Raw genomic sequence first — 22,318 nt, 5'->3', positions numbered from 1 at the left:
TTGCTGGAGGCAGATGAGCAATGGAAGCAGCTACCTATCTCGCAGTGGCGGGTAGCCAATTCCTATCAATTAACTGGCTACTTGGGGCCAGATTGGGGCATGCCGGGATTTTACTGGCAACAGATGGAATTGGTAGGACCGTGGAGAGGTGCACTCCCAGTGCAGGCTGGGGGGTGCCCACCAAAGCTGTTTCTGCCACAGAGTTACAGCGGCTTCAGGCCATCCTATGGAGTGGGTTCCCCTCTACAATGATGGCCTGGCAGCTGTGGCCACAAAATTTTAAACATTTCAAACATCTCCAGAGGGTGCCTCCAGCCTGAGACACCCTCCCATTCTGTCTGTCTGCAGTAGCAGTGCCATCTTCTGGTGGGACTGCCAGCAAGACATCTCTGCAGGTTCTCCCATTGGCCCACATGGGTGCATGTTCTGCCTGCCATCCTTAATTAGACAGCATTCCAGGAGGCGGCCTCTTAACCAGCTACCTCCGGTATGATCACACAGGTTGGATTCCAGGCATCACCAACGGGGTCAAGAACCATCTTTGGTCCCAACCTCAGAAAATCTTTAAAGGTGGTAGGATTCCACCCATTGACTCCTTTACTGGGTGCAAGTGTCCCTTTAGTATTTACGTGTAAGTCTTACTAAGCCAGTCACCCATCAACACTAAGCTCAGTACTATCCTCACTTTATATTCACACACCTATGTGCAGTTGTAGCAGGACGCACGGGATAGCATTCAGGAGCAGTTAGTCTGGATTTCCGAACCTGGGGCAGAGCAGCCAACGATTGCCCCTCTTCTCCCATTTTCAACCTCTATGCCTCAGAAATACAACATTACCTTCAGCTATTGGAAAACTTACAAGTACAGTCAGATTCAGTATAAAACAAACTGCAATACAGATCACATAACACCTGATGTTTTTTTTCAAAGTTTAAATTGGATTTTAAAGGGTTCACAAGAAAGCCCAGAGTTTCACTGACTGGAAAATTTGCACACATGTCACAAATGGTCTAATTGGAATAAACCCATTATACAAACACACTTGATTCAAAACTTTATTTTAAAATAAGTTTTTATACATTTCAAGGAATACTTGTCCAACACAGATCCAGTAAGACATTTCAGATTGAAACAATGTGGTGAAACATCCAAAACTGGCAGAATACAGAAAAAGAACTTCGAATCACAAAAAAAAATTCAGAAGCCCCAGCCACAGGTTTACATAAGAATGTGGCTTAAGATATTCCAGGAGTTCAATGTACAAAAAAATTAGAAGTACTTCTGTCCTGATGGTTTCAGAAAAAAGTTCAGTTAATAGTTCAGTGGGGGCATAAGCCAGCAATAATGTGCTACATTAAAAGGATTCAATCATGTGCTGTAGTAAACTACACTTACCATTTTGACATGCAATGCAAATGTGTTGAGAGCCTCTATCCACGTTCAATGAAAACTGATACCCAGACAATAAGTTCTTATTCAAATAAATCACATACATTATATTTACATGCACTGAAATCAGGCCGCTGGAGTCAACTTTAAATCTACAAACGCAAATTAATCTAGAAAACACAAATATTTTATTGTGGAACAAACTAAGTTTCCTTCGAAATGCTTTATCCTGATTAAAACTTTAAACAATTTTAACGCCTTTAGAAGATGAATCCCCCTTCTCTCAGGCAGATTTATGCAGGAATGCGGTTTCGAAGATATTCCAAGACTGCAGATGTTCCTCTGGCCAAGATAGCTGCCCTTGGATTACGAAATGGGTTTCCTTCAAGTAGGAGACTTCTACAATGAAAGACAAGAAGGCGGCACATTTGGACACTCGACAATATACACCTCAGTCAGATGTGTTATTATACAACATATTATGGAACTCATGGGACAGAGGGAAGAGATGAGGAAAAGCTGTTGTACAAGGAGATCCAATTGGAAAAATAACTGAAAAAAGGCAGACATTGGAATGTGAGCAGGAAATCTGCTTTCAATATTTACTCAGCTGTTAGGAGACACACAACAATGGCTTAGCAATCTCAGTCACCCTTGATTTTACCTCCCAGAGCAGAAGTGCTTAGATCTCTACTGAAAACTTCATCACAGAGACTGGCAACCGGGATCGAGAAGTCAGACGTGGGGAGAAACTGTGGGTGCAAACCCAAGACCTACTAAGTGATATGTACATTTGAATTCCAATTACTCACTTAAATATTTCATATAAACAGCCACTTAAATTTTATATTAAGTTTGTTGAAAATTGCTCCTTGATTTTTACAGTTTTCCCAAATAAATTCTATGATCTGTAGAGATTTAAATGCAGAAACAAGAGAAAGACCACAAGCTCATTATTTGATTTGTTCCCTTTTGACCAAAATTTGTAACTGCATCATTTATCCTTTATTGCTAATTCAATTACGCTAGCAATTTACTCAATGTCAACCCTCGAAACATGATCATGTTCTTGAAATAGAGCAAATGTTTTTTTAACATAAAATTGCATACCTAAAGACCACCACTAACTATATAACCAAATAATTATCTCCCAATATTTTCTAAACTGCATCACAAATTTCATTTCACATTATGGCCGGGATTTTGTGAAGCCCCGAGGTGGAATTGAAGGCGGAGGGGGGCGGTGGGGGAAAGGAGCGCAGAGTATCACAATGTATGGCAGGCGGAGTGCCTGTTGCCCAGCGATCTTCCCGGGGGTGGGATTGGCCGACGACGGCCTTCCCGCCCAGAGGCCAATTGAGGCCCTTAAGTGACTTATAAACGGCCAATTAAGAGCCACTTCCCGCCACCGCTGGGATCTTACCAGTGGCATGGTGGGGCGGGGGCTCCACTGTGCGGGGGCGGACACCTTGTAAAACAAAGCATGCTCCCTGCAGGCCTGGGCGGGGGTGCGGGGGAGGGCCATGAGGGACCCACACCGGGAACAACTTTACCTCCCAGGAATCCCCCCCCCTCCCTGGACTGCACAACCACCACTGCTCCTCCCCCCACCCCGACTTTCACTGGGACCTTCCAGACTGGCGCTGGTGCCCCTGTCTCACCTACCTCTGTTCTGGGGTTCCACCACTGGGCCTGGGTCCTGCAGTACCCACGACTCATGATGGTGCTGCCGATAGTTTTGAGCTGCCTGCACTGTAATTGGCCAGCAGCTGTTGAAGGCTGGATCCATGTCCCTTTAAAGTCTCCTAAAATTTTAATTCAAAATGACTGGAGGACTGCTCTGGGGGGAAGGGGGGCGTGGCACAAAGAGGCAGAAGCGGGGCTTCCCCCACCTTTTCTGCCCAGCATTGGGAGCCATGCCTCCAGCACTAAATCCAGCCCGATGAGTCTGTGGAATTAATCCTGCAATTTTTTTGTGCGATTGATTAATGTTCCAGTCGTGACATCAATATCCAGCAGATCGATCATATGTGTAACTGTGGCTGCAGTATGTACTCGGGTGAAGGTGCTAATTTGGGGGAAGGCTAATTATAACAATATTAGGCAGGAACTGAAGAATTTAGATTGGGGGCGGCTGTTTGAGGGTAAATCAACATCTAACATGTGGGAGTCTTTCAAACTGATTAGAATCCAGGACCAGCATGTTCCTGTGAGGAAGAAAGACAAGTTTGGCAAGTTTTGGGAAGCTTGGATAACACGGGATATTGTGAGCCAAGTCAAAAAGAAAAAGGAAGCATTTGTAAGGGCTGGAAGGTTAGGAACAGATGAAGCACTTGAGGAATATAAAGACAGTAGGAAGGAACTTAAGCAAGGAGTTAGGAGGGCTAAAAGGGGTCATGAAAAGTCATTGGCAAACAGGATTAAGGAAAATCCCAAGGTTTTTTATACATATATAAAGAGCAAGAGGGTAACCAGGGAAAGGGTTGGCCCACTCAAGGACAGAGTTGGGAATCTATGCGTGGAGCCAGAGGAAATGGGTGAGGTGCTAAATGAGTACTTTGCATCAGTATTCACCAAGGAGAAGGACTTGGTGGATGATGAGCCTAGGGAAGGGAGTGTAGATAGTCTCAGTCATCTCATTATCAAAAAAGAGGAGGTGTTGGGTGTCTTGCAAAGCATTAAGGTAGGTAAGTCCCCAGGGCCTGATGGCATCTACCCTAGAATACTGAGGGAGGCAAGGGAAGAAATTGCTGGGGCCTTGACAGAAATCTTTGCATCCTCATTGGCTACAGGTGAGGTCCCAGAGGACCGGAGAATAGCCAATGTTGTTCCTTTGTTCAATAAGGGTGGTAAGGATAATCCAGGAAATTATAGGCCGGTGAGCCTTACGTCAGTGGTAGGAAAACTATTAGAGAGGATTCTTCGAGACAGGATTTACTCCCATTTGGAAACAAACAAACTTATTAGCGAGAGACAGCATGGTTTTGTGAAGGGGAGGTCGTGTCTTACTAATTTGATTGAGTTTTTTGAGGAATTGACGAACATGATTGATGAGGGAAGGGCGGTGGATGTTGTCTATATGGACTTTAGTAAAGCCTTTGACAAGTTCCCGCATGGCAGACTGGTGCAAAAGGTGAAGGCACACGGGATCAGAGGTGAGCTGGCAAGATGGATACAGAACTGGCTCAGTCACAGAAGACAGAGGGTAACAGTGGATGGGTGTTTTTCTGAATGGAGGGATGTGACTAGTGGTGTTCCGCAGGGATCAGTGCTGGGACCTTTGCTGTTTGTAGTATATATAAATGATTTGGAGGAAAATGTAGCTGGTCTGATTAGTAAGTTTGTGGACGACACAAAGGTTGGTGGAGTTGCGGATAATGATGAGGATTGTCAGAGGATACAGCAGGATATAGATCGGTTGGAGACTTGGGTGGAGAAATGGCAGATGGAGTTTAATCCGGACAAATGTGAGGTAATGCATTTTGGAAGGTCTAATGCAGGTGGGAGGTATACAGTAAATGGCAGAACCCTTAGGAGTATCGACAGGCAGAGAGATCTGGGCGTACAGGTCCACAGGTCACTGAAAGTGGCAACGCAGTTGGATAAGGCAGTCAAGAAGGCATACGGCATGCTTGCCTTCATCGTCGGGGCATAGAGTATAAAAATTGGCAAGTCATGTTGCAGCTGTACAGAACCTTAGTTAGGCCACACTTAGAATATTGCATGCAATTCTGTTCTCCACACTACCAGAAGGACGTGGAGGCTTTGGAGAGGGTACAGAGGAGGTTTACCAGGATGTTGCCTGGTGTGGAGGGCATTAGCTATGAGGAGAGGTTGGAAAAACTTGGATTGTTTTCACTGGAACGACGGAGGTGGAAGGGCGACATGATAGAGGTTTACAAAGTTATGCGCAGCATGGACAGAGTGGATAGTCAGAAGCTTTTTCCCAGGGTGGAAGAGTCAGTTACTAGGGGACATAGGTTTAAGGTGCGAGGGGCAAAGTTTAGAGGGGATGTGCGAGGCAAGCTTTTTTACACAGAGGGTGGTGAGTGCCTGGAACTTGCTGCCAGGGGAGGTGGTGGAAGCAGATACGATAGCGACGTTTAAGAGACATCTTGACAAATATATGAATAGGAAGGGAATAGAGGGATATGGGCCCCGGAAGTGCAGAAGGTGTTAGTTTCGGCAGGCATCAAGATCGGCGCAGGCTTGGAGGGCCGAATGGCCTGTTCCTGTGCTGTACTGCTCTTTGTTCTTTGTACAGGAAGCACTGCAGCAACTCAACACAATTACTTCAACAGACTCTCCCTTTCCTGTGATTTTTACCATAAGAACAAGAGCAGGATGGGAACACCATCACCTCCAAGGCACACAACATCTTGACTTCGACATATATTACCACTCCTTCATCATCACCAAGTTAAGATCCTAGAATTCCCTAGCTAACACCATGGCCAAGGAGAAAGTACATTTTCAGACCAACTAGGGAAGACCAGAAGGTACAGCCTTACTGGTATCACACACATCCAAGAACAAATATACATTGAAATAAATCACAAGGCATTTAAATCCCCAAAAACATACTGAAATACTGTATGAGCAAACAAAACTGAATGGGAGAATCTGGCGAATTACAATATAGAGCTGCATTTACTTGTACCATATTGTCAGGTGGTGAACCAACCGGAATGATATAAAAGTGTTTAAATTCACATTAGTAGATTGCATTGCAATTATATACTTTTCCCATTTTTAAAACTATCTTAATAACCATGGCTGGGATTTTACCCTGGTGACAGAGTTCTCGACGTTGAGCAAACGCGACACCAAGAAACCCATGTCACCTCTTCTGTGGGAGGTCCGCTGAATCTAGTGCCAATTAGACACTTATGTGGACAGCGGCAGGCCTTCCCCAGGATCAAGGTCTCCGGTAACGGATGTCCCATCCTTGGAGAGCTGCTGGCTAATCAGAGGCCGGCAGCTCTTTCACTGAGCAATGCCACTGCAAAGCGGAGCACCTGGAGCAGCGCTGGACCCAAGCCACAATAGGGTCAAGGCGGGAGGGGTCTCACAGGGTGGGGGTCACAGGGTGGGTAGCAAGGGTGGGGGCGGCTCTCAGCGGCCCCACCCACCTTTCCCGATGCCGGGTCCCTCATTCAGGCACTAACTGCCTTTAACAAGGGACCCCACCACCCCCAGGAGCCGGAGAGCAGCCTGCACAGTTTTTTGTGCTGTCTTTCCCCTGCGACCACAGGGCCACCTGCGCACAGCTATTTGTGGCAACAGCGAGATGAGGCCCTTAATTGCCCAGTTAAGGGTCTCAATTGGTGGTCGGGCGGGAAGGCTGTTCACAGGTCTTCCCACCCCAGACTTAATTTTCGCAGTGGTAGGAAGGTGTTGGGGGTTCCTCCCGACTTGCCACCATCCATTCAATTTTATACTCTACTCGCCTCCAAACCCGCCACAGGGGAAAGCATAAAATTCCCTCACCCCGTCTTTGTATCTCAATTGTGTCTTTTAAAACCAGATTATACCTTGTTAAAGTGCAACAAGAACAGTGTCAGCTGTGGCTCAGCTGGTAGCACTCTCACCTGAGACAGAAGGTTGAAAGTTCAAGTATTGCTCCAGACATAGGAGCACAAATATCTAGGGTGACACTCCAGTGCAGTACTGAGGGAATGCTACAATGTCAGAGGTGCTGTCTTTCAGATGAGACTTTAAACCGAGGCCCTGCCTGCCCTGTCAGGTGGACATAAACGATCACATGACCCAATTGCAAAGGAGTTATCTCCAGTGTCCTGGCCAATATTTATCTCTCAATCAACATCACAAAAACTGATTATCTGGTCATTATCACGTTGCTGTTTGTGGGAGCTTGTTGTGCGCAAATTGGCTCCGGGGTTTCCTACATTACAACAGTGACTGCATTGGCTATAAAGCACTTTGGTACATCCTGTGACTGTGAAAGAGGTTATATAAATGCAGGTCCTTTTCTTTCTTCTTATAGTATAAAGTAACAGTAATGCTAAAACAGATTAGCTGAACCAATATAAAATATATAAATCTATAAAAATAGCTTTGTTTTTACAACTGTGAATAAAATTCATTTTACAATATTTACCTTAGGGTTATGCAGCTCCCCAGCTCTGGTGGAACCTGCATTAGGTCATTGTTCTGCATGTCCAGTGTGGTCAGTCTGTCAAGCTGCATCAGTTGGATAGCATCAATTGACCCCACCTGATTATTACTGATGAGAACAGTTTCCAGTGTTGGGACATGGTATAAGGCATCAGGGAACTCTTTAAACCTAAGAACAGAATACAAAACTTAGGAACAGGAACTAAAACAAATCCCAGTAAATTATACATTTATTAAAGTTTTTATTGTTGCTTTTGAAAGAGCAAAATGCCATAAAGTAACTAACATTTTAATGGCTTGATATACAGACCCAGTTTAAGCAATTTACATTTAAATTCAACTCACTGCAGTTTTTAAATAACTAACCAGATCTAATACCAAGACCAACATTTTTAAACCAGGTCTCCGAATAGTTGGGCTATCTTACTATAGATTTTGTACAGCATTACAATAACACTTTCAAAATTAAATAATTATAAAAAGCAGATCTTGCTGCTCACAAATGCTACAAGCAAGCTTTCCAACAAGTTACATTTCTATAGTGCTCAATGCATACAAAGAGACATTTCACAGTGCTTTACAGGGCAATGAGCACCAAGAATGGGGAGGGGGAAGAGTGGGTCAAGTTGGAGCAAAAGTATGATTGAAGAGAAGGGATCAAGATGTTTTTAAAAGGCAGGGCAGAGCTGGCCAGGCAGAGATGCTATGGGAAGGACGGAGGAAAGATGGCTGATGTGGCAGCCATAGATTGAAGAATGCAAAGAGTGGGAAGTGAGGAGAACAGTGTTGGAGGATTGGAGATAGTATGCATGGATGTAGGGTTGGCAAAGATCAGAGAGGTAGGGAGACGAGGGTGAGGATGTGGAATGATTTGAAGGTGAAGCTGAAAATCCTAAAGTCTATTCTCTAAGATATAGGAAACTAGAGAAGTTTGGCAGATTAGTAGTGATGTAGATACCTGCCTTCGTGTGGTTGAAGACATGGGCTGTGGCATTCTGAATGAACTGTAGTTTATAAATGGTCCAGCAAAACAAGCATTGGAGAAATCCAGCTGCATAATGTTAAGAAGCGAGGGTGAGTGGTAAGGGCAGAAGTGAACTCTTTGCAGAGCTGAAATCAGTCTCAGTACAGATTGGAATGTGGAGGAGGCATCTAAGGTCAAAGGCAAAGTGTACATCAATATTTCATACTTGTGAAATAAATTAAGAGTAAAAGGGCAGCTAGGGAGAGAGTAGGTCCCCTTAAGGATCAGTGTGACAATCTATGTGTGGAGCCATGGGAAATGGGCGAGGTTTTAAATGAATATTTCTCATCCGTATTTACCGTGGAGAAGGTCATGGAAGCTAGTGGGTACAAGGGAGGGAACACCGATCTCCTAGAGCATATCAACATTACAAAGGAGGAGGTGTTGGAGGTTTTGAAGCGCATTAAGGTGGATAAATCCCCAGGGCCTGACCAGTTGTATCCTAGGATGCTATGGGAAGCAAGGGAGGAGATTGCTGGGGCCTTGGCAGAGATTTTTGTATCATCGTTAGCCACGGGTGAGGTACTGGAAGACTGGAGGATAGCTAATGTTGTGCCTTTATTTAAGAAGGGCAGCAGGGATAAGCCAGGGAACTACAGGCCGGTGAGCCTTACATCAGTGGTGGGAAAGTTATTGGAAGGGATTCTGAGAGACAGGATTTATATGCATCTGGAAAGGCATGGTCTGATTAGGGATAGTCAGCATGGCTTTGTGTGTGGGAAATCATGTTTCACGAATTCGATTGAGTTTTTCGAGGAGGTGACCAAGAGGATTGACAAGGGCAGGGCAGTGGACGTTGTCTACATGGACTTTAGCAAAGCCTTTGACAAGGTCCCGCATGGTAGGCTGGTCTAGAAGGTTAGAACACATGGGATCCAGGGTGAGCTAGCAAATTGGATACAAAATTGGCTTGGTGATAGGAGGCAGAGGGTGGTAGTGGAGGGTTGTTTTTCAGATTGGAAGCCGGTGACCAGTGGTGTGCCGCAGGGATCGGTGCTGAGCCCTCTGTTGTTTGTCATATATATTGACTTGGATGTGAATGTAAGGGGCATGATTAGTAATTTTGCAGATGACACAAAAATTGGTGGTATAGTGGACAGTGAAGAAGGTTGTTTAAGGTTACAACAGGATATAGATCAACTGGGAAAGTGGGCAAGGGAGTGGCAAATGGAATTTAACGCAGACAAGTGTGAAGTGATGCATTTTGGGAAGTTAAACCAGGGCAGGACATATACAGTGAATGGCAGGGCCCTGGGGAGTCTTCTTGAGCAGAGAGACCTTGGGGTACAAGTACATAGTTCCCTGAAAGTGGCAACACAGGTAGACAGGGTGATGAAGAAGGCGTATGTGGCATGCTTGCCTTCATCGGCCGAGGCACTAAGTACAAGAGTTGGGACATCATGTTACAGTTGTACATAACGTTGGTTAGGCCGCATTTGGAGTACTGTGTGCAGTTCTGGTCGCCGCACTACATGAAAGATGTGATTAAGCTAGAGAGGGTGCAGAAAAGATTCACAAGGATGTTGCCTGGTTTGGAGGGCTTGAGTTATAAAGAGATTGGATAGCTGGGTCTGTTTTCCCTGGTGCGAAGGAGGCTGAGAGGGGACATGATAGAGGTATATAAAATTATGAGAGGTATAGATAGGGTAGATAGCCAGAGTCTGTTTCCCATGGTAGGGGTGACTAAAACTATAGGGCATAGATTTAAAGTGAGAGGGAGGAGGTTTAAAGGGGATCAAAGGGGTAAATCTTTCACACAAAGAATAGTGGGTATCTGGAATGAGCTGCCTGAGGAGGTGGTGGAGGCAGGAACAGTAGTGACATTTAAGAGGCATCTGGACAGATACTTGAATGAGCAAGGAATAGAGGGATATGGAATTAATGCAGGCAGGTGGGATTAGTATAGATAGGCATTATGGTCGGCATGGACGTGGTGGGCCGAAGGGCCTGTTTCTATGCTGTACGACTACGACTCTAAATTGGAGGTGACAAGTGATCAAGGCTGCGGCTTGGGAAGGGTGCATGTAAAGTGTCTGTGGTAGTTAAACAGAATTGGTTTCGTTTTGTCTATATTAAATTGGAGAAAGCTTTGATTCATGCATGTCTCAATATTACATATGCTGTTGAAGATGATGCAAACAGTTGCTGGAACAATGGAGGAGGTGACAAGGTACAGTTGGGTGTTATCCTCATACCTGGAAAGCTCATCCCACCTCTGGATTACACTGCCAAAGGAAAGAACATAAGTGACAAAGAGGGGGGACCTAAGTATAAGAACCCTGAGATACACCAGAAGTGAATGTGGACAGAGCAAACATTTGAGTTTTATATTGTCTACTGTATAACAAGTAGGAGTGCAGCCCAGAAGGAACAGTACCACTGAGGTGAACTGTGGAGATTCATCTTGGAGTGGTTGACAAAACTGAAAACAGTGCAGGGCTCAAAGATGAGGAGGAGGGATAATGACAGTGGTCATAATCTTTATTTCTGTGGCCTGACTGAAGAGCTCCAATCATGGAGTGACAAAAAAAGAATGCAGTTCCAACACAAAGACATGTTCCTGGACTTTAGAAAGAAATGAAAAATTGGTGATGGGGCAATAATTGAGAGAAACGAGCAAGTGATGGGCTCATAAAAGAGAAATTTAATGACAATGGAGAAGGGGGAAAATAGATGGAGGAGAGAGCATGGAGATGGTTATGATCAAGTGGAAAGGCTGGGAGACAGCAGGGCTCAGGACAGATACAGAACCAATGTCATTAATGTTGGTCTCTTATCCTCTCAAATTTGATGTCTGAGGTTGGGATGTTGGGTGCCTTAGAAGGTTGTTAAAGGGGACAATTTGTTGTGGGGAAGAGGACTTGAGATATTCCTCCCCTCCAGGATATTCTTAGAGTAGTAACACCACCAGTAAGTCAAAATTAAGCAGCACAGCTCCTTCAAGCTGGCATCTAGCTGCTGCTCATATGCAATTGCTTCAGGTTTCAAACTGGTTTAAAGTCACTCAGTTTAGACTACAACACACAGCAAGGCAGCAACAAAAGTATTCCTTACAGTATCAGTATGACATTTGCAGCCATCCTTGATATTTCCAATTAATGCCAAACTATGAGCAGTTTTGTGGTCTGAATCTATATCCACTAAGATTTAACTGAGACTAACCAAAATCATTTCACACAGGTAACATACAGCTAGCAGAATAAGATATCCACCCCCGTGAGTCTGTACTGGACTCAAAAACAGAAAAACAATATGCTAAACCACTACCCTGCCCTCACCCACACTTCTTGAAGCAATGAGAGTAGGAGAAAGGTAAAGTAAATCCAGTTGTAACTGCCGGAACTGCAACCAGGATAGGAACTGGAGAGGCAATACTGATTATTACTCTGGCAAATTCATTTGCCAATGTACAAGCAAATACAGTGCATTTGTAAAATCCAATATGCTGTGCCATTTCTGAGTAAAAGACAGGAAATGTTTCACAGCACAAAAGAAAATCAGAGTACTGGATGGCTCTTGTGCAACTTGTAGCAGCTGACTAAGATTGACATAAGATTTATGTTGGGTTTGTTTTAGAAAGTAATGTGGCAGAAATGCTCCACTAAAAAGCCAGATTTTTTTCTGAACAGCTCTATAAAAAATAGCACTAGTGTTCAGTTCATTGTGCTCTACAACAAACCAAAGGGAATATTTTCAATATTTCAGATACAGCTCCATTCTCATAATGCAAAAGGTAAGATTCCCCATAACTCACCACTGTTACTAAAATGATTGGGGCCTTTAAAATCAATCATCAATTTATGCCTTTTATATAAAGCAATTGTCCATAATTGCAAAAGTTTTGTGCGAAATTTACAAGCCTGTTCAAATCAGCATCAATTCAAGTAAGGTTTTGCTCCAATAACTCAGGACTTTATACCTAGAACATTCAGAGAAATTCCCAAGTGACCATACGGCATGTAGATTGATACAGCAAAGTAAAACAAGTACTTTCTGCATCTTTCTATTCATCACCTGCAGGTATTTATTCTACAAGCGGATAAGCAGACACAAAACTACGATAGAATTACTATAAACTGTCCACACCAGATAATATTATTTGAGGGAGGGTGGTGAAGGAAGAAGAGAAAGACAAAGCAAACTGAATGAGGTGAGAAAGAGAAAGAATTTTCTTCAAACGGTGGAGCCTTAAAAGTGTGCCCTGTGGTAATGGGCTTCATCATCCTCTTTGCAATTAGTGGATGTCAAACTATCAGAGCATTAGGACTTACAGCTTGGTTTTGAGGATCAATACATCCCTCACTTCCTTCACCCCGGCATTAACAGCCATGTCTTTAGTTGTCTACGCCCTATGTTATGCACTTCCCTCCCTAACCTCTCTGCCTCGCTCTCCTCCTTTAAGGCCCTCCAATACACCTACCTTTTTGACCAAGCATTTGGTCACCTGTCCTAATGTCTCTTTCTTTGGATCCATGTCTACTGTTGTCTGATTACATTCCTGTGAATCACCTTGAGGTGTTTTACCATGATTAAGGCACAATATAAATTCAAGTAGTTGTTATCATTTGCACGAAGACCAAATGCTATTAACTGGACTTTTCACATAAAGATACAATACTGTACTGAATAAGATGTATTGTTTATACTACTTTTTTCAGCAGGATAGCTAAAAACCATGCTATATGTTGCATGCATACAGAAACAAATTCAAACACAGCCCTGAGAAATGAAACGGCAATATTTGTAACCAATCATCCAAAGAATAAAATTTGGATATTATTTTAATATTGTGAAGATAATGACATTTCATTTTCTAAGGAAAATACTAACCTGTTACAAGAAAGGATTACAGTTTGCATTCGCTGCAGTCTTTTTATTTCCATAGGCAGTGAAGTCAAAAGATTATTTCTTCAAAGTGAAAGAAAAATAATAATGATAAGGTAATAGTGACAGAAAGCTATCATATAAGCAAAAAGAGCAGTAACTTTTTTTAAAATTTGATTTTCACACTTTACTAACCAAATCTTCTGAATCCTATCTCAAGGAAGTCATGAATGTCTTATCAGTCACTTTAAAACTCCTCTTTAAAGACGAGTTAAAATACAATACAAAACATATTTTGCTGAAAAAAACCTTAATCATAGAATGTTTGCCCATGCTGAACTTATACTTATAGAATACTGATTTGATGTACTTTGTATTATTAAAATTACATTTCAATATTCAATTTTCATACCTGTGCTGTGGATTTGCCTACAACTTCTATAGTTTTGGGCTGCCAAAATGTTCCTGGAGATGGGAATCTTATTCTACTGATGGACCTCATCTCCATGGTTTCATAGAGCTCTGTGGTCTAATCATTTTAAGTATATTCTTTGCAGTTTATTCACCTTATTTAGCTATTAGTGAGGGTAGACCTCCGGATTGGTAAAGGTATTTTCCTTGCTTAACTCTCTCTCTGTGCTACACACATTCTGTGGCCTGTGACCCAGTCCTGCCTTCTGCCAATGTTGCCAGTCGACAAATCTGGGAGTGACATAGGGATAGCTCTCCCTCCATTAAAAATATGTGCTTGGTCCCCAAGTAAACAGAATGCCACTCTACTGCACTATGGCTGGAACTGACAACCTGGCAGATGGAGGGCTACAAGTACAAATAAAGGTTCATAAAACTATGATACACTTTAGGCACAATTTCTGAAAAATTAATACTCTAGATAAAGCAGAATAATTACAAACTTAGTTTGAAAATACTATGAACCAGAAATGTGAAATCATGCAACTTTCTTGAGAAAATTAGAAAATATACTGCTTTTCAGATCAACCATCATCTTATTGAATGCTGGAGCAGGCTAGAGGGGCCGAATGGCCTACTTCCTCTCCTTGTTCGTATGTTCATTGCTAATATCAAAGCAGAAAATCCTGGTAGTTGAGCAATTAACTCTTAGATGAGAGATCAAAATTCATACTTAGATTTTTTATTTCTTTCTGTCCCAAAGCTCCTTTGTTATGTACCACTTCCAGCCCCTTGAAAATCCAGTCTGTAACTAGCTGCTCACTTGTACACAAGAGTTGGCTGGAGTGAATTCCCCATCCCAGCTACAGCACCAACAGGGATGCAGTAGGTGCCATTTAGATCATGGCTGAGATCAAGAATGTGGGCACAGACTGAATTCCAGAATGTGGGATTTACACTTAGGATTCAACTACAGTGAGTTTTATTTTTGTCAGGATCATCTTGGGCGATAATGTCAAATCTTCCTTCACCACTCTAGCAGGTTTCCTGCACAATTTAAAATGTGGCACGAGCACATGTGGAGATTCAGCCTCATGCTGAGGGAAACAAAGAAAATAGTAAGCTCATTTTCAATGAAAAGAATGGATTTATTTAGCTCCAAAGTTACAAATGAAATGGTAACAAAAACATAAAACAATGTGCTATACACGGCATACCTAAGATCCAGATGAATCAGGTGCTCCAGTGTGCAAAGCTCTAAGGAAACAGAACTAAGCTTGTTGAAGCCAAGATTTACATCAGTGACTGTGGCCTTATGGTCTGCAATCCTGTACAGTAAGATAATATTTACTAATGTTAGTTATCATTGTCAGTATCTTTCTTGAAAGAACAAGATGCTTTGCCTAGTTTTCCTACATTTAATCTTTGTTGTACTGAATAGAATCAACCCATTTTTTTCCTTTCTCACCCTACCAAAAATAGTTGTAAATTTTAAATCCCTAGCCATAACGTTTAGACCAACAACTCAAGCAGAGCCTTCTATCCAGTGTAGTTTTGAAACAGCTAAGAAAAAACATCCATTACTGCAATTATATCAAAATAGAAACCCAACTACTTGTTGCATCATATTTATGACAGTGCAAAGTTTTTAAGCAGCATTTTTGGAAAAGAGATTAAAATCAAAGTGAATGATAGTGTCTCATCATCAACAATGCTTTTAAAGTTCACAATAGTATCCAGAATCATGATCACACATTAAAAATCATGGACATTCATCGTCTGTTTAAATACAGTGAGTGCTAATTAACATCAAAGGAATCAACTTGAGTTACCCAATCTGAAAGGGTAGCCAACAGAGGAATAAGTATTATCCTGTGTGGTTTAATCATGTTATCAGTAATACTTTATTAACCTTATATGACTGAAATATATTTTTTGAAATTTGTTTTTCTAACTTTACTTCTGTACTCTATCATTACTTTATCTGCCCACTCTCTCCAATACAACTGTAACTTTTTGACTAAGGAAGGAGACATTAAAGTTGAGCTGGATCCTGTTCTCATCCAGTGTCTACACACATTGGATACAGGTCGCTGGATATTGATGAGAAATGGAAAACCTAACCCATTTTAAGCTCCCTAACCCAGCAGCCCAGTGGTCAGTCATGAAGCTTCTACCATTGCTGAGGTTAGCTAAATGCCAGGGCTGGATTTTTAAAACAGCTAGGAGTCTGGATCGAGGGTGGGCGGGCATGCAATTTGGCACCACCAGCCTCCGTGCCATTTACTGCCACGATACCAACCCTGAGCCATTTTCAATGAGGGCTGCTTAGGTTCAGATCAACTGCCTGCTGAGAAGTGGCAGGCAGCCAAACTGAGGCCAATTATTGTAAATTACATGGCCAATTAAGGCCAACATAGTGGGCTCAGGGCAGGAGGTGAGGGGGGAGGAGGGGGGGGGGGGGGGAACAATGGACTATGCAATTGACCCTTCCCCACAAACCATGGATGTTGCCCCTCCAGGATCATGGCCAGGCAGCTGTGGTTTTTTAAAACGCAAACATCAACTTACCTTCATTTGCTCCTTGCAGTCTCCACCTTCCAATTGGAAGCTTCCATCTCGGCCAGTGGGGCTGTCTATCACTGAGAGGAGGGCCTCCCATTGGCCCTCCAGCATTGTGAGCCTGATTCCTGGCCTTTAATTGGCTGAAGATTTGAAAAACCCCGTGGGCAGGCCTAAAGCACGCTGTGTGGGTTCGCGACTTTGAGCTCGCCCCTATTTCCAGCTCCTGACCCCAGATTAAAAATCCAGCCCCTCATATTAACCCTGTAACCTATAATGGGTTGGTTCTTGCTGGATAATCTCATTGAGCAAAAGGGGAGCTGAAATATGTTCAATAATCTTGCTTTTCCTCTATCATTACATAGCTGAACATTGACCCATCTTTTTTTCAACAACTTGTATTTATATAGCACCCTTAACAGGAAAAAAATCCCAAGGCGCTTCACAGAGGCATAAGGAAAATGAATGCCAAACCAAAGAAATTAAAATGCAAAGTCAAAGAGGTGGGTTATATGGAATGTTTTAAAGTAAGGGGGTGCAGGTGGAAAGGCAGAAAATCCAGAGTCTACGGCTGCACAAGATCAGAGGAGTGCAAGGTTCAGAGGTGTTAAAGAACTGGCAAGAGGTCACAGAGATAGGGACGGTTGAGGCAATGAAGAAATTTAAACACAAGAATGAGAATTTTGAATTTGAGACATTAGAAGGCAGAGAACCAATGTATGTCAGCAAGGGCACGGATGATGGGTGAGTGGAATTTAGTGCAAAATAGGATACAGGCAGCATGTATTTTGGATGAGCTGAAGTTTAAGGAGGGTGGAGGATCTAAGGTTCCCTGGGTGAGAATTGGAATATGCGTACCTGGAGTTGACAAATGCATGGAACAGGGTTTCAAGCAGCAGATTGATTGTGGTAGGGGCAGAGATGTGTGATGTCATGGAGGTGAAAATAGGCGAAGTAGCATGAAGTTCTGCAAGACAGAATGATTAATGCAGGAATTTGGTAAGTGTGGAAAGTTCAAGGGTTGATCTGGTGCTAAAATCTAGTCAAATTTGGATTTAGCATTTAACTTAACTTTAACATTAAATTGGAGTTTCTTTCGGTCTTAGAGGTAAACAAGCTGACTGCTAGTCTCAGCTGCAGAGTTAGTTAATTAGGTAGCTAATTAGAACTGGCTCCCTAGTCAGCAGGGCCTGACTCAAGTCTCCATATAAATACAGGAGATTTTGCCAATGTACAAAGCAAGTAGCACAAAGTTCTGCTCAACAAGGCTTTATAGATAGGTTAAGTGACTGGGCAAAAAAATCGGCAGATGGAATAATATATGGGAAAACGTGGGGTTGTCCACTTGGTAGGAAGACTAAAAAAGCAGATTATTTACATAGAGAGAGACTACAGAATGCTGCGGTATAGAGGGATCTGGGTGTTCTTGTTCATGAATCACAAAAAGTTAGTATGTAGGTACAGCACGTAATTAGGAAGACAAATGGAATGTTGGCATTTATTGCAAGGGGGATACAGTATAAAAGTAGGGAAGTCTTGCTGCAACTGTACAGAGCACTGGCGAGACCGCACCAAGAGTACTTCTGGTCTCCTTACTTAAGGAGAGATATACTTGCATTGGAAGCAGTTCAGAGAAGGCTGACTCCTGGGATGAAAAGGTTGTCATATAAGGGAAGGTTGAGCAGGTTTGGCCTATACTCATTGGAATTTCGAAGAAATGAAGGGTGATCTTATTGAAACATATGAGATTCTGAGGGAGCTTGACAGGGCAGATGCTGAGAGGATGTTTTCTCTCATAGGGGAATCTAGAACTAGGGGGCACGGCTTCAAAATCAGTGGTCTCCCTTTTAAGACAAAGATGAGGAGGAATTTTTCCTGAGGGTGATTAATCTTTGGAATTCTCTTACCCAGAAAACAGTGGAGACTGAGTCATTGAATATATTCAAGGCTGACTTAGACACATTTTTGATCCATAAGGGAGTCAAGGATATGGAGGTCAGGCAGGAAAGTGGAGTTAAGGCCACAATCCAATCAGGCATGATCTTACTGAATGGCGGAGCAGGCTCGAGGGGCCAAATGGCCTATTCCTGCTCATATTTCGTATGTAATGGAGAAGCCTAGCTCCGGGTCAAATAGGACACCGAAGTGTGAATGGCTTGGTTCAGTCTGAAACAATGGCCGGGGAGGGAAATGGAATCAGTGGCAAAGGTATGGAGTTTGTGGTGATGGCCAAAGATGAAGACTAAAGCAGCGCGTGCCCGCATGCAACAAGACCTGAACATTCAAGCTTGGGCTAATAAGTGGCAAGTAACATTCACGCCACACAAGTGCCAGGCAATGACCATCTCCAACAAGAGAAAATTTAACCATCTGCCCTTGACATTCATTGCCGTTATCATCACAGAATTTTCCATCATCATCCTAAGAATAACCATTGACCAGAAACTTCACTGGACCAGCCATGTGAATATTGCGGCTACAAGAGCAGGTCAAAGGCTGGGAGCTGAATTTTCAGCTTCTGTCGGGGCCAGTATCGAAGGCGGATAGGTGTTTTGAAATAGCCCCGCATGTCGGTGTGCCTGTTCACGGGTTCCAACCTGCCATTTTTTGCGAGGGGGCGGCAGGGCTACCTGCCCGCATGCAGTGGGTAACCGATTAAGCTCTTGAAGAACCTACTGAGGCCAATTAAAAGGGGCCAATTGGGACTTTCCAGATAGCCTTCAGGTCCCCGCCGGCAACAGCGACCAGTTTAGGTGTCTGGAGGCAGCCTCCCGACAGAAGACCCGGACATCAGTGCTCCAGGCATGCCTAGAGGCCTGACCTACAGGCTGCCCTGTAGAGGAATTCCCCAGATCACACCCCACAGGGATGACCTGGCTGCAAGATCCACTTTTTAATTTAAATTTTAAAAAGTTGAAGGGTGCCTCCATTTTGAAGCGCTCTCTCCCTTACCTAACAGCTATTGCAGCCTGTGGCTACTTTCAAGCTGGAAGGCCTCTGATTGGCCCTCCAGCTTTGAGAGCCTGCCCAACGTCCTTAATTGGACAGCAAGCTCATCTCCAAGCCAATTAAGGGAGCGCCCTCGTGAAAATCTAGGTCAGTGACTGTCTCCTCCTGGGAACAGGTTCAGGACCTGGAAATTGTCCTGACCTGTGTCCTGCCCCAAGAGTTCTGCAGCAAGTAACTCATCTCCTGACTCCCCAAAGTCTGTCCATCACCTACAAGGCACAAGTCAGGAATGTGATGGAATAGTCTCCACTTGCCTGGATGAGTACAGATGCAATACTCAAGAAGCTTGACACCATCCTAGACAAGGCGGCCTGCTTGATTGGCACCCCATCCGCCACCTTCAACATTCACTCCCTCCGTCACCAGCACAGTGGCAGCATCTACAAGATGCACTGCAGCAACTCGCCAAGGCTCCTTCGACAGCACCTTTCAAACCCATGACTTCTATTAACTTGAAGGACAAGTGCAGCAGATGCATGGGAATACCATCACCTGCAAGTTCCCCTCCAAGCCACATGCCATTCTGACTTGGAACTATAGCGCTGCTCCTTTATTGTTGCTGGGTCAAAGACCTGGAACTCCCTTCCTAATAGCACTGTGGGTGTTCCCATACCACATGGACTGCAGCAGTCCAAGAGGCCGCTGACCACCAGCTTCTCGAGGGCAATTAGGGATGGGGCAACAAATGCTGACCTCGCCAGTGACACCCAATTTCCATGAACAAATAAAAAAGATCGAATAACCTTTAAGATAAAATGGAAAGCTGAAGAACATTTATGCAGAACAACTTGTTGCTGCAGTTACTTAACATTTTCTTGCTATGTGCATGTTAAGAAGTAATAGCAGGATCAAATAGAACATTTTCTGGATCTGCCAACAGTAGTGGCAGCAGCTTGCATTTATATAACACCTTTACCCTCAAATAATATCTCTTAATGTTTCATCGAAGTGTGAAGAAAGCAGCTTCCAAGCCAAGGATTAGAAGAGGTGACCAAAATTTTGGTCAAGGAGTGTCTCAAAGGAGTGATGTGAAGAGGCAGAATAGTTTCAGAGATGAATTGCATAAAGTGGGAACTGAAGGCACAGTTGCCAATGGTCAGGCAAAGAGAAGAGGGGATGTACAGGAGGCAGATCCCAGGACCTCCTCAGAGTACTGTCAGACGTCAAGACTTCATTCCAACACTGCTCAACTCAGGTCCTCTTTTGCCACAAATGGTGTACTTGGTAAGAATTGATAGAACATCCCAGCTCTAATAAAACCTATGACTCACCATGGGCAATGCCACAGGAACATCAGCTAATATATTAAAGAGATTAACATATACTAGGGAATAGTTCTCAACAAATATTAGTAGATAATCCCGTGATTTGGTGGGGTTTGTTGTATTAACATAAGGATAAGTTATAATTCTGATTCAGAGCTGGATGGTAAAGCCAAAAACAAATTTGAAATGGAAATGTTATTTTATAAAAATAAGGGATTTGTTTTGTAAGTTACATCCAATACACAAATTAAGGGTTACAGATTGCAGAAAAAAACATTTCAAATGTTCCAGGATTTAGAAGCTTCAGGCGGGATAGAGGGGGATGTAAAAGGGGTGGGGGAGTTGCATTACTGGTTAAGGAGAATATCACAGCTGTACTGCGGGAGGACACCTCGGAGGGGTCATGCAGCGAGGCAATATGGGTGGAGCTCAGGAATAGGAAGGGTGCAGTCACGATGTTGGGGGTTTTCGACAGGCCTCCCAACAGCCAGCGGGAGGTAGAGGAGCAGATATGTAGACAGATTTTGGAAAGATGTAAAGGTAACAGGGTTGTAGTGGTGGGTGATTTTAACTTCCCCTATATTGACTGGGACTCACTTAGTGCTAGGGGCTTGGATAGGGCAGAATTTGTAAGGAGCATCCAGGAGGGCTTCTTGAAACAATATGTAGATAGTCCAACTAGGGATGGGGCCATACTGGACCTGGTATTGGGTAATGAGCCCAGCCAGGTGGTCGAAGTTTCAGTAGGGGAGCATTTCGGGAACAGTGACCATAATTCCATAAGTTTTAAGGTAGCTGTGGATAAGGATAACAGTAGTCCTCGGGTGAAGGTGCTAAATTGGGGGAAGGCTAATTATAACAATATTAGGCAGGAACTGAAGAATTTAGATTGGGGTGGCTGTTTGAGGTTAAATCAACATCTGACATGTGGGAGTCTTTCAAACGTCAGTTGATTAGAATCCAGGACCAGCATGTTCCTGTGAGGAAGAAGGATAAGTTTGGCAAGTTTTGGGAACCTTGGATAACGCGGGATATTTGAAGCCTAGTCAAAAAGAAAAAAGCATTCGAAAGGGCTGGAAGGCTAGGAACAGACGAATCCCTTGAGGAATATAAAGACAGTAGGAAGGAACTTAAGCAAGGAGTCAGGAGGGCTAAAAGGGGTCATGAGAAGTCATTGGCAAACAGGATTAAGGAAAATCCCAAGGCTTTTTATACATATATAAAGAGCAAGAGGCTAACTAGGGAAAGGGTTGGCCCACTCAAGGACAGAGAAGGGAATCTATGTGTGGAGCCAGAGGAAATGGGCGAGGTACTAAATGAGTACTTTGCATCAGTATTCACCAAAGAGAAGGACTTGGTGGATGATGAGTCTAGGGAACGGAGTGTAGATAGTCTCAGTCATCTCATTATCAAAAAGGAGGTGGTGTTGGGTGTCTTGCAAAGCATTAAGGTAGATAAGTCCCCAGGGCCTGATGGGATCTACCCCAGAATACTGAGGGAGGCAAGGGAAGAAATTGCTGGGGCCTCGACAGAAATCTTTGCATCCTCATTGGCTACAGGTGAGATCCCAGAGGACTGGAAAATAGCCAATGTTGTTGCTTTGTTTAAGAAAGGTAGCAAGGATAATCTAGGAAATTATAGGCCGGTGAGCCTTACGTCAGTGGTAGGGAAATTATTAGAGAGGATTCTTCGGGA

At 43.5% G+C, this 22,318-nt stretch overlaps 1 protein-coding gene across 3 annotated transcripts in view; it reads right to left on the bottom strand.

Moving 5' to 3' along the window:
* Positions 1–1,043: 1,043 nt before the first annotated feature.
* Positions 1,044–22,318, bottom strand: part of lrrc40 (leucine rich repeat containing 40) — a 101,519-nt gene continuing 80,244 nt past the window's right edge. For 2 of the 3 annotated variants that reach the window (XM_068037254.1, XM_068037256.1), the window contains 4 exons: positions 15,005–15,115; positions 13,383–13,460; positions 7,512–7,697; positions 1,044–1,789 (listed from right to left, as the gene is read on the bottom strand). In XM_068037254.1, coding sequence (XP_067893355.1) covers positions 1,684–1,789; positions 7,512–7,697; positions 13,383–13,460; positions 15,005–15,115 — 481 coding nt within the window. In that variant the 3' untranslated portion in view covers positions 1,044–1,683. Of the gene's footprint in view, positions 1,790–2,054; positions 2,143–7,511; positions 7,698–13,382; positions 13,461–15,004; positions 15,116–22,318 lie in introns of all 3 variants that reach the window. The other variant, XM_068037255.1, reaches the window with a different exon arrangement.

Source organism: Heterodontus francisci, chromosome 8, assembly GCF_036365525.1.
Source record: "Heterodontus francisci isolate sHetFra1 chromosome 8, sHetFra1.hap1, whole genome shotgun sequence".
NCBI lineage: Eukaryota > Metazoa > Chordata > Chondrichthyes > Heterodontiformes > Heterodontidae > Heterodontus > Heterodontus francisci.
This window is presented reverse-complemented; position numbering and strand designations above follow the sequence as displayed.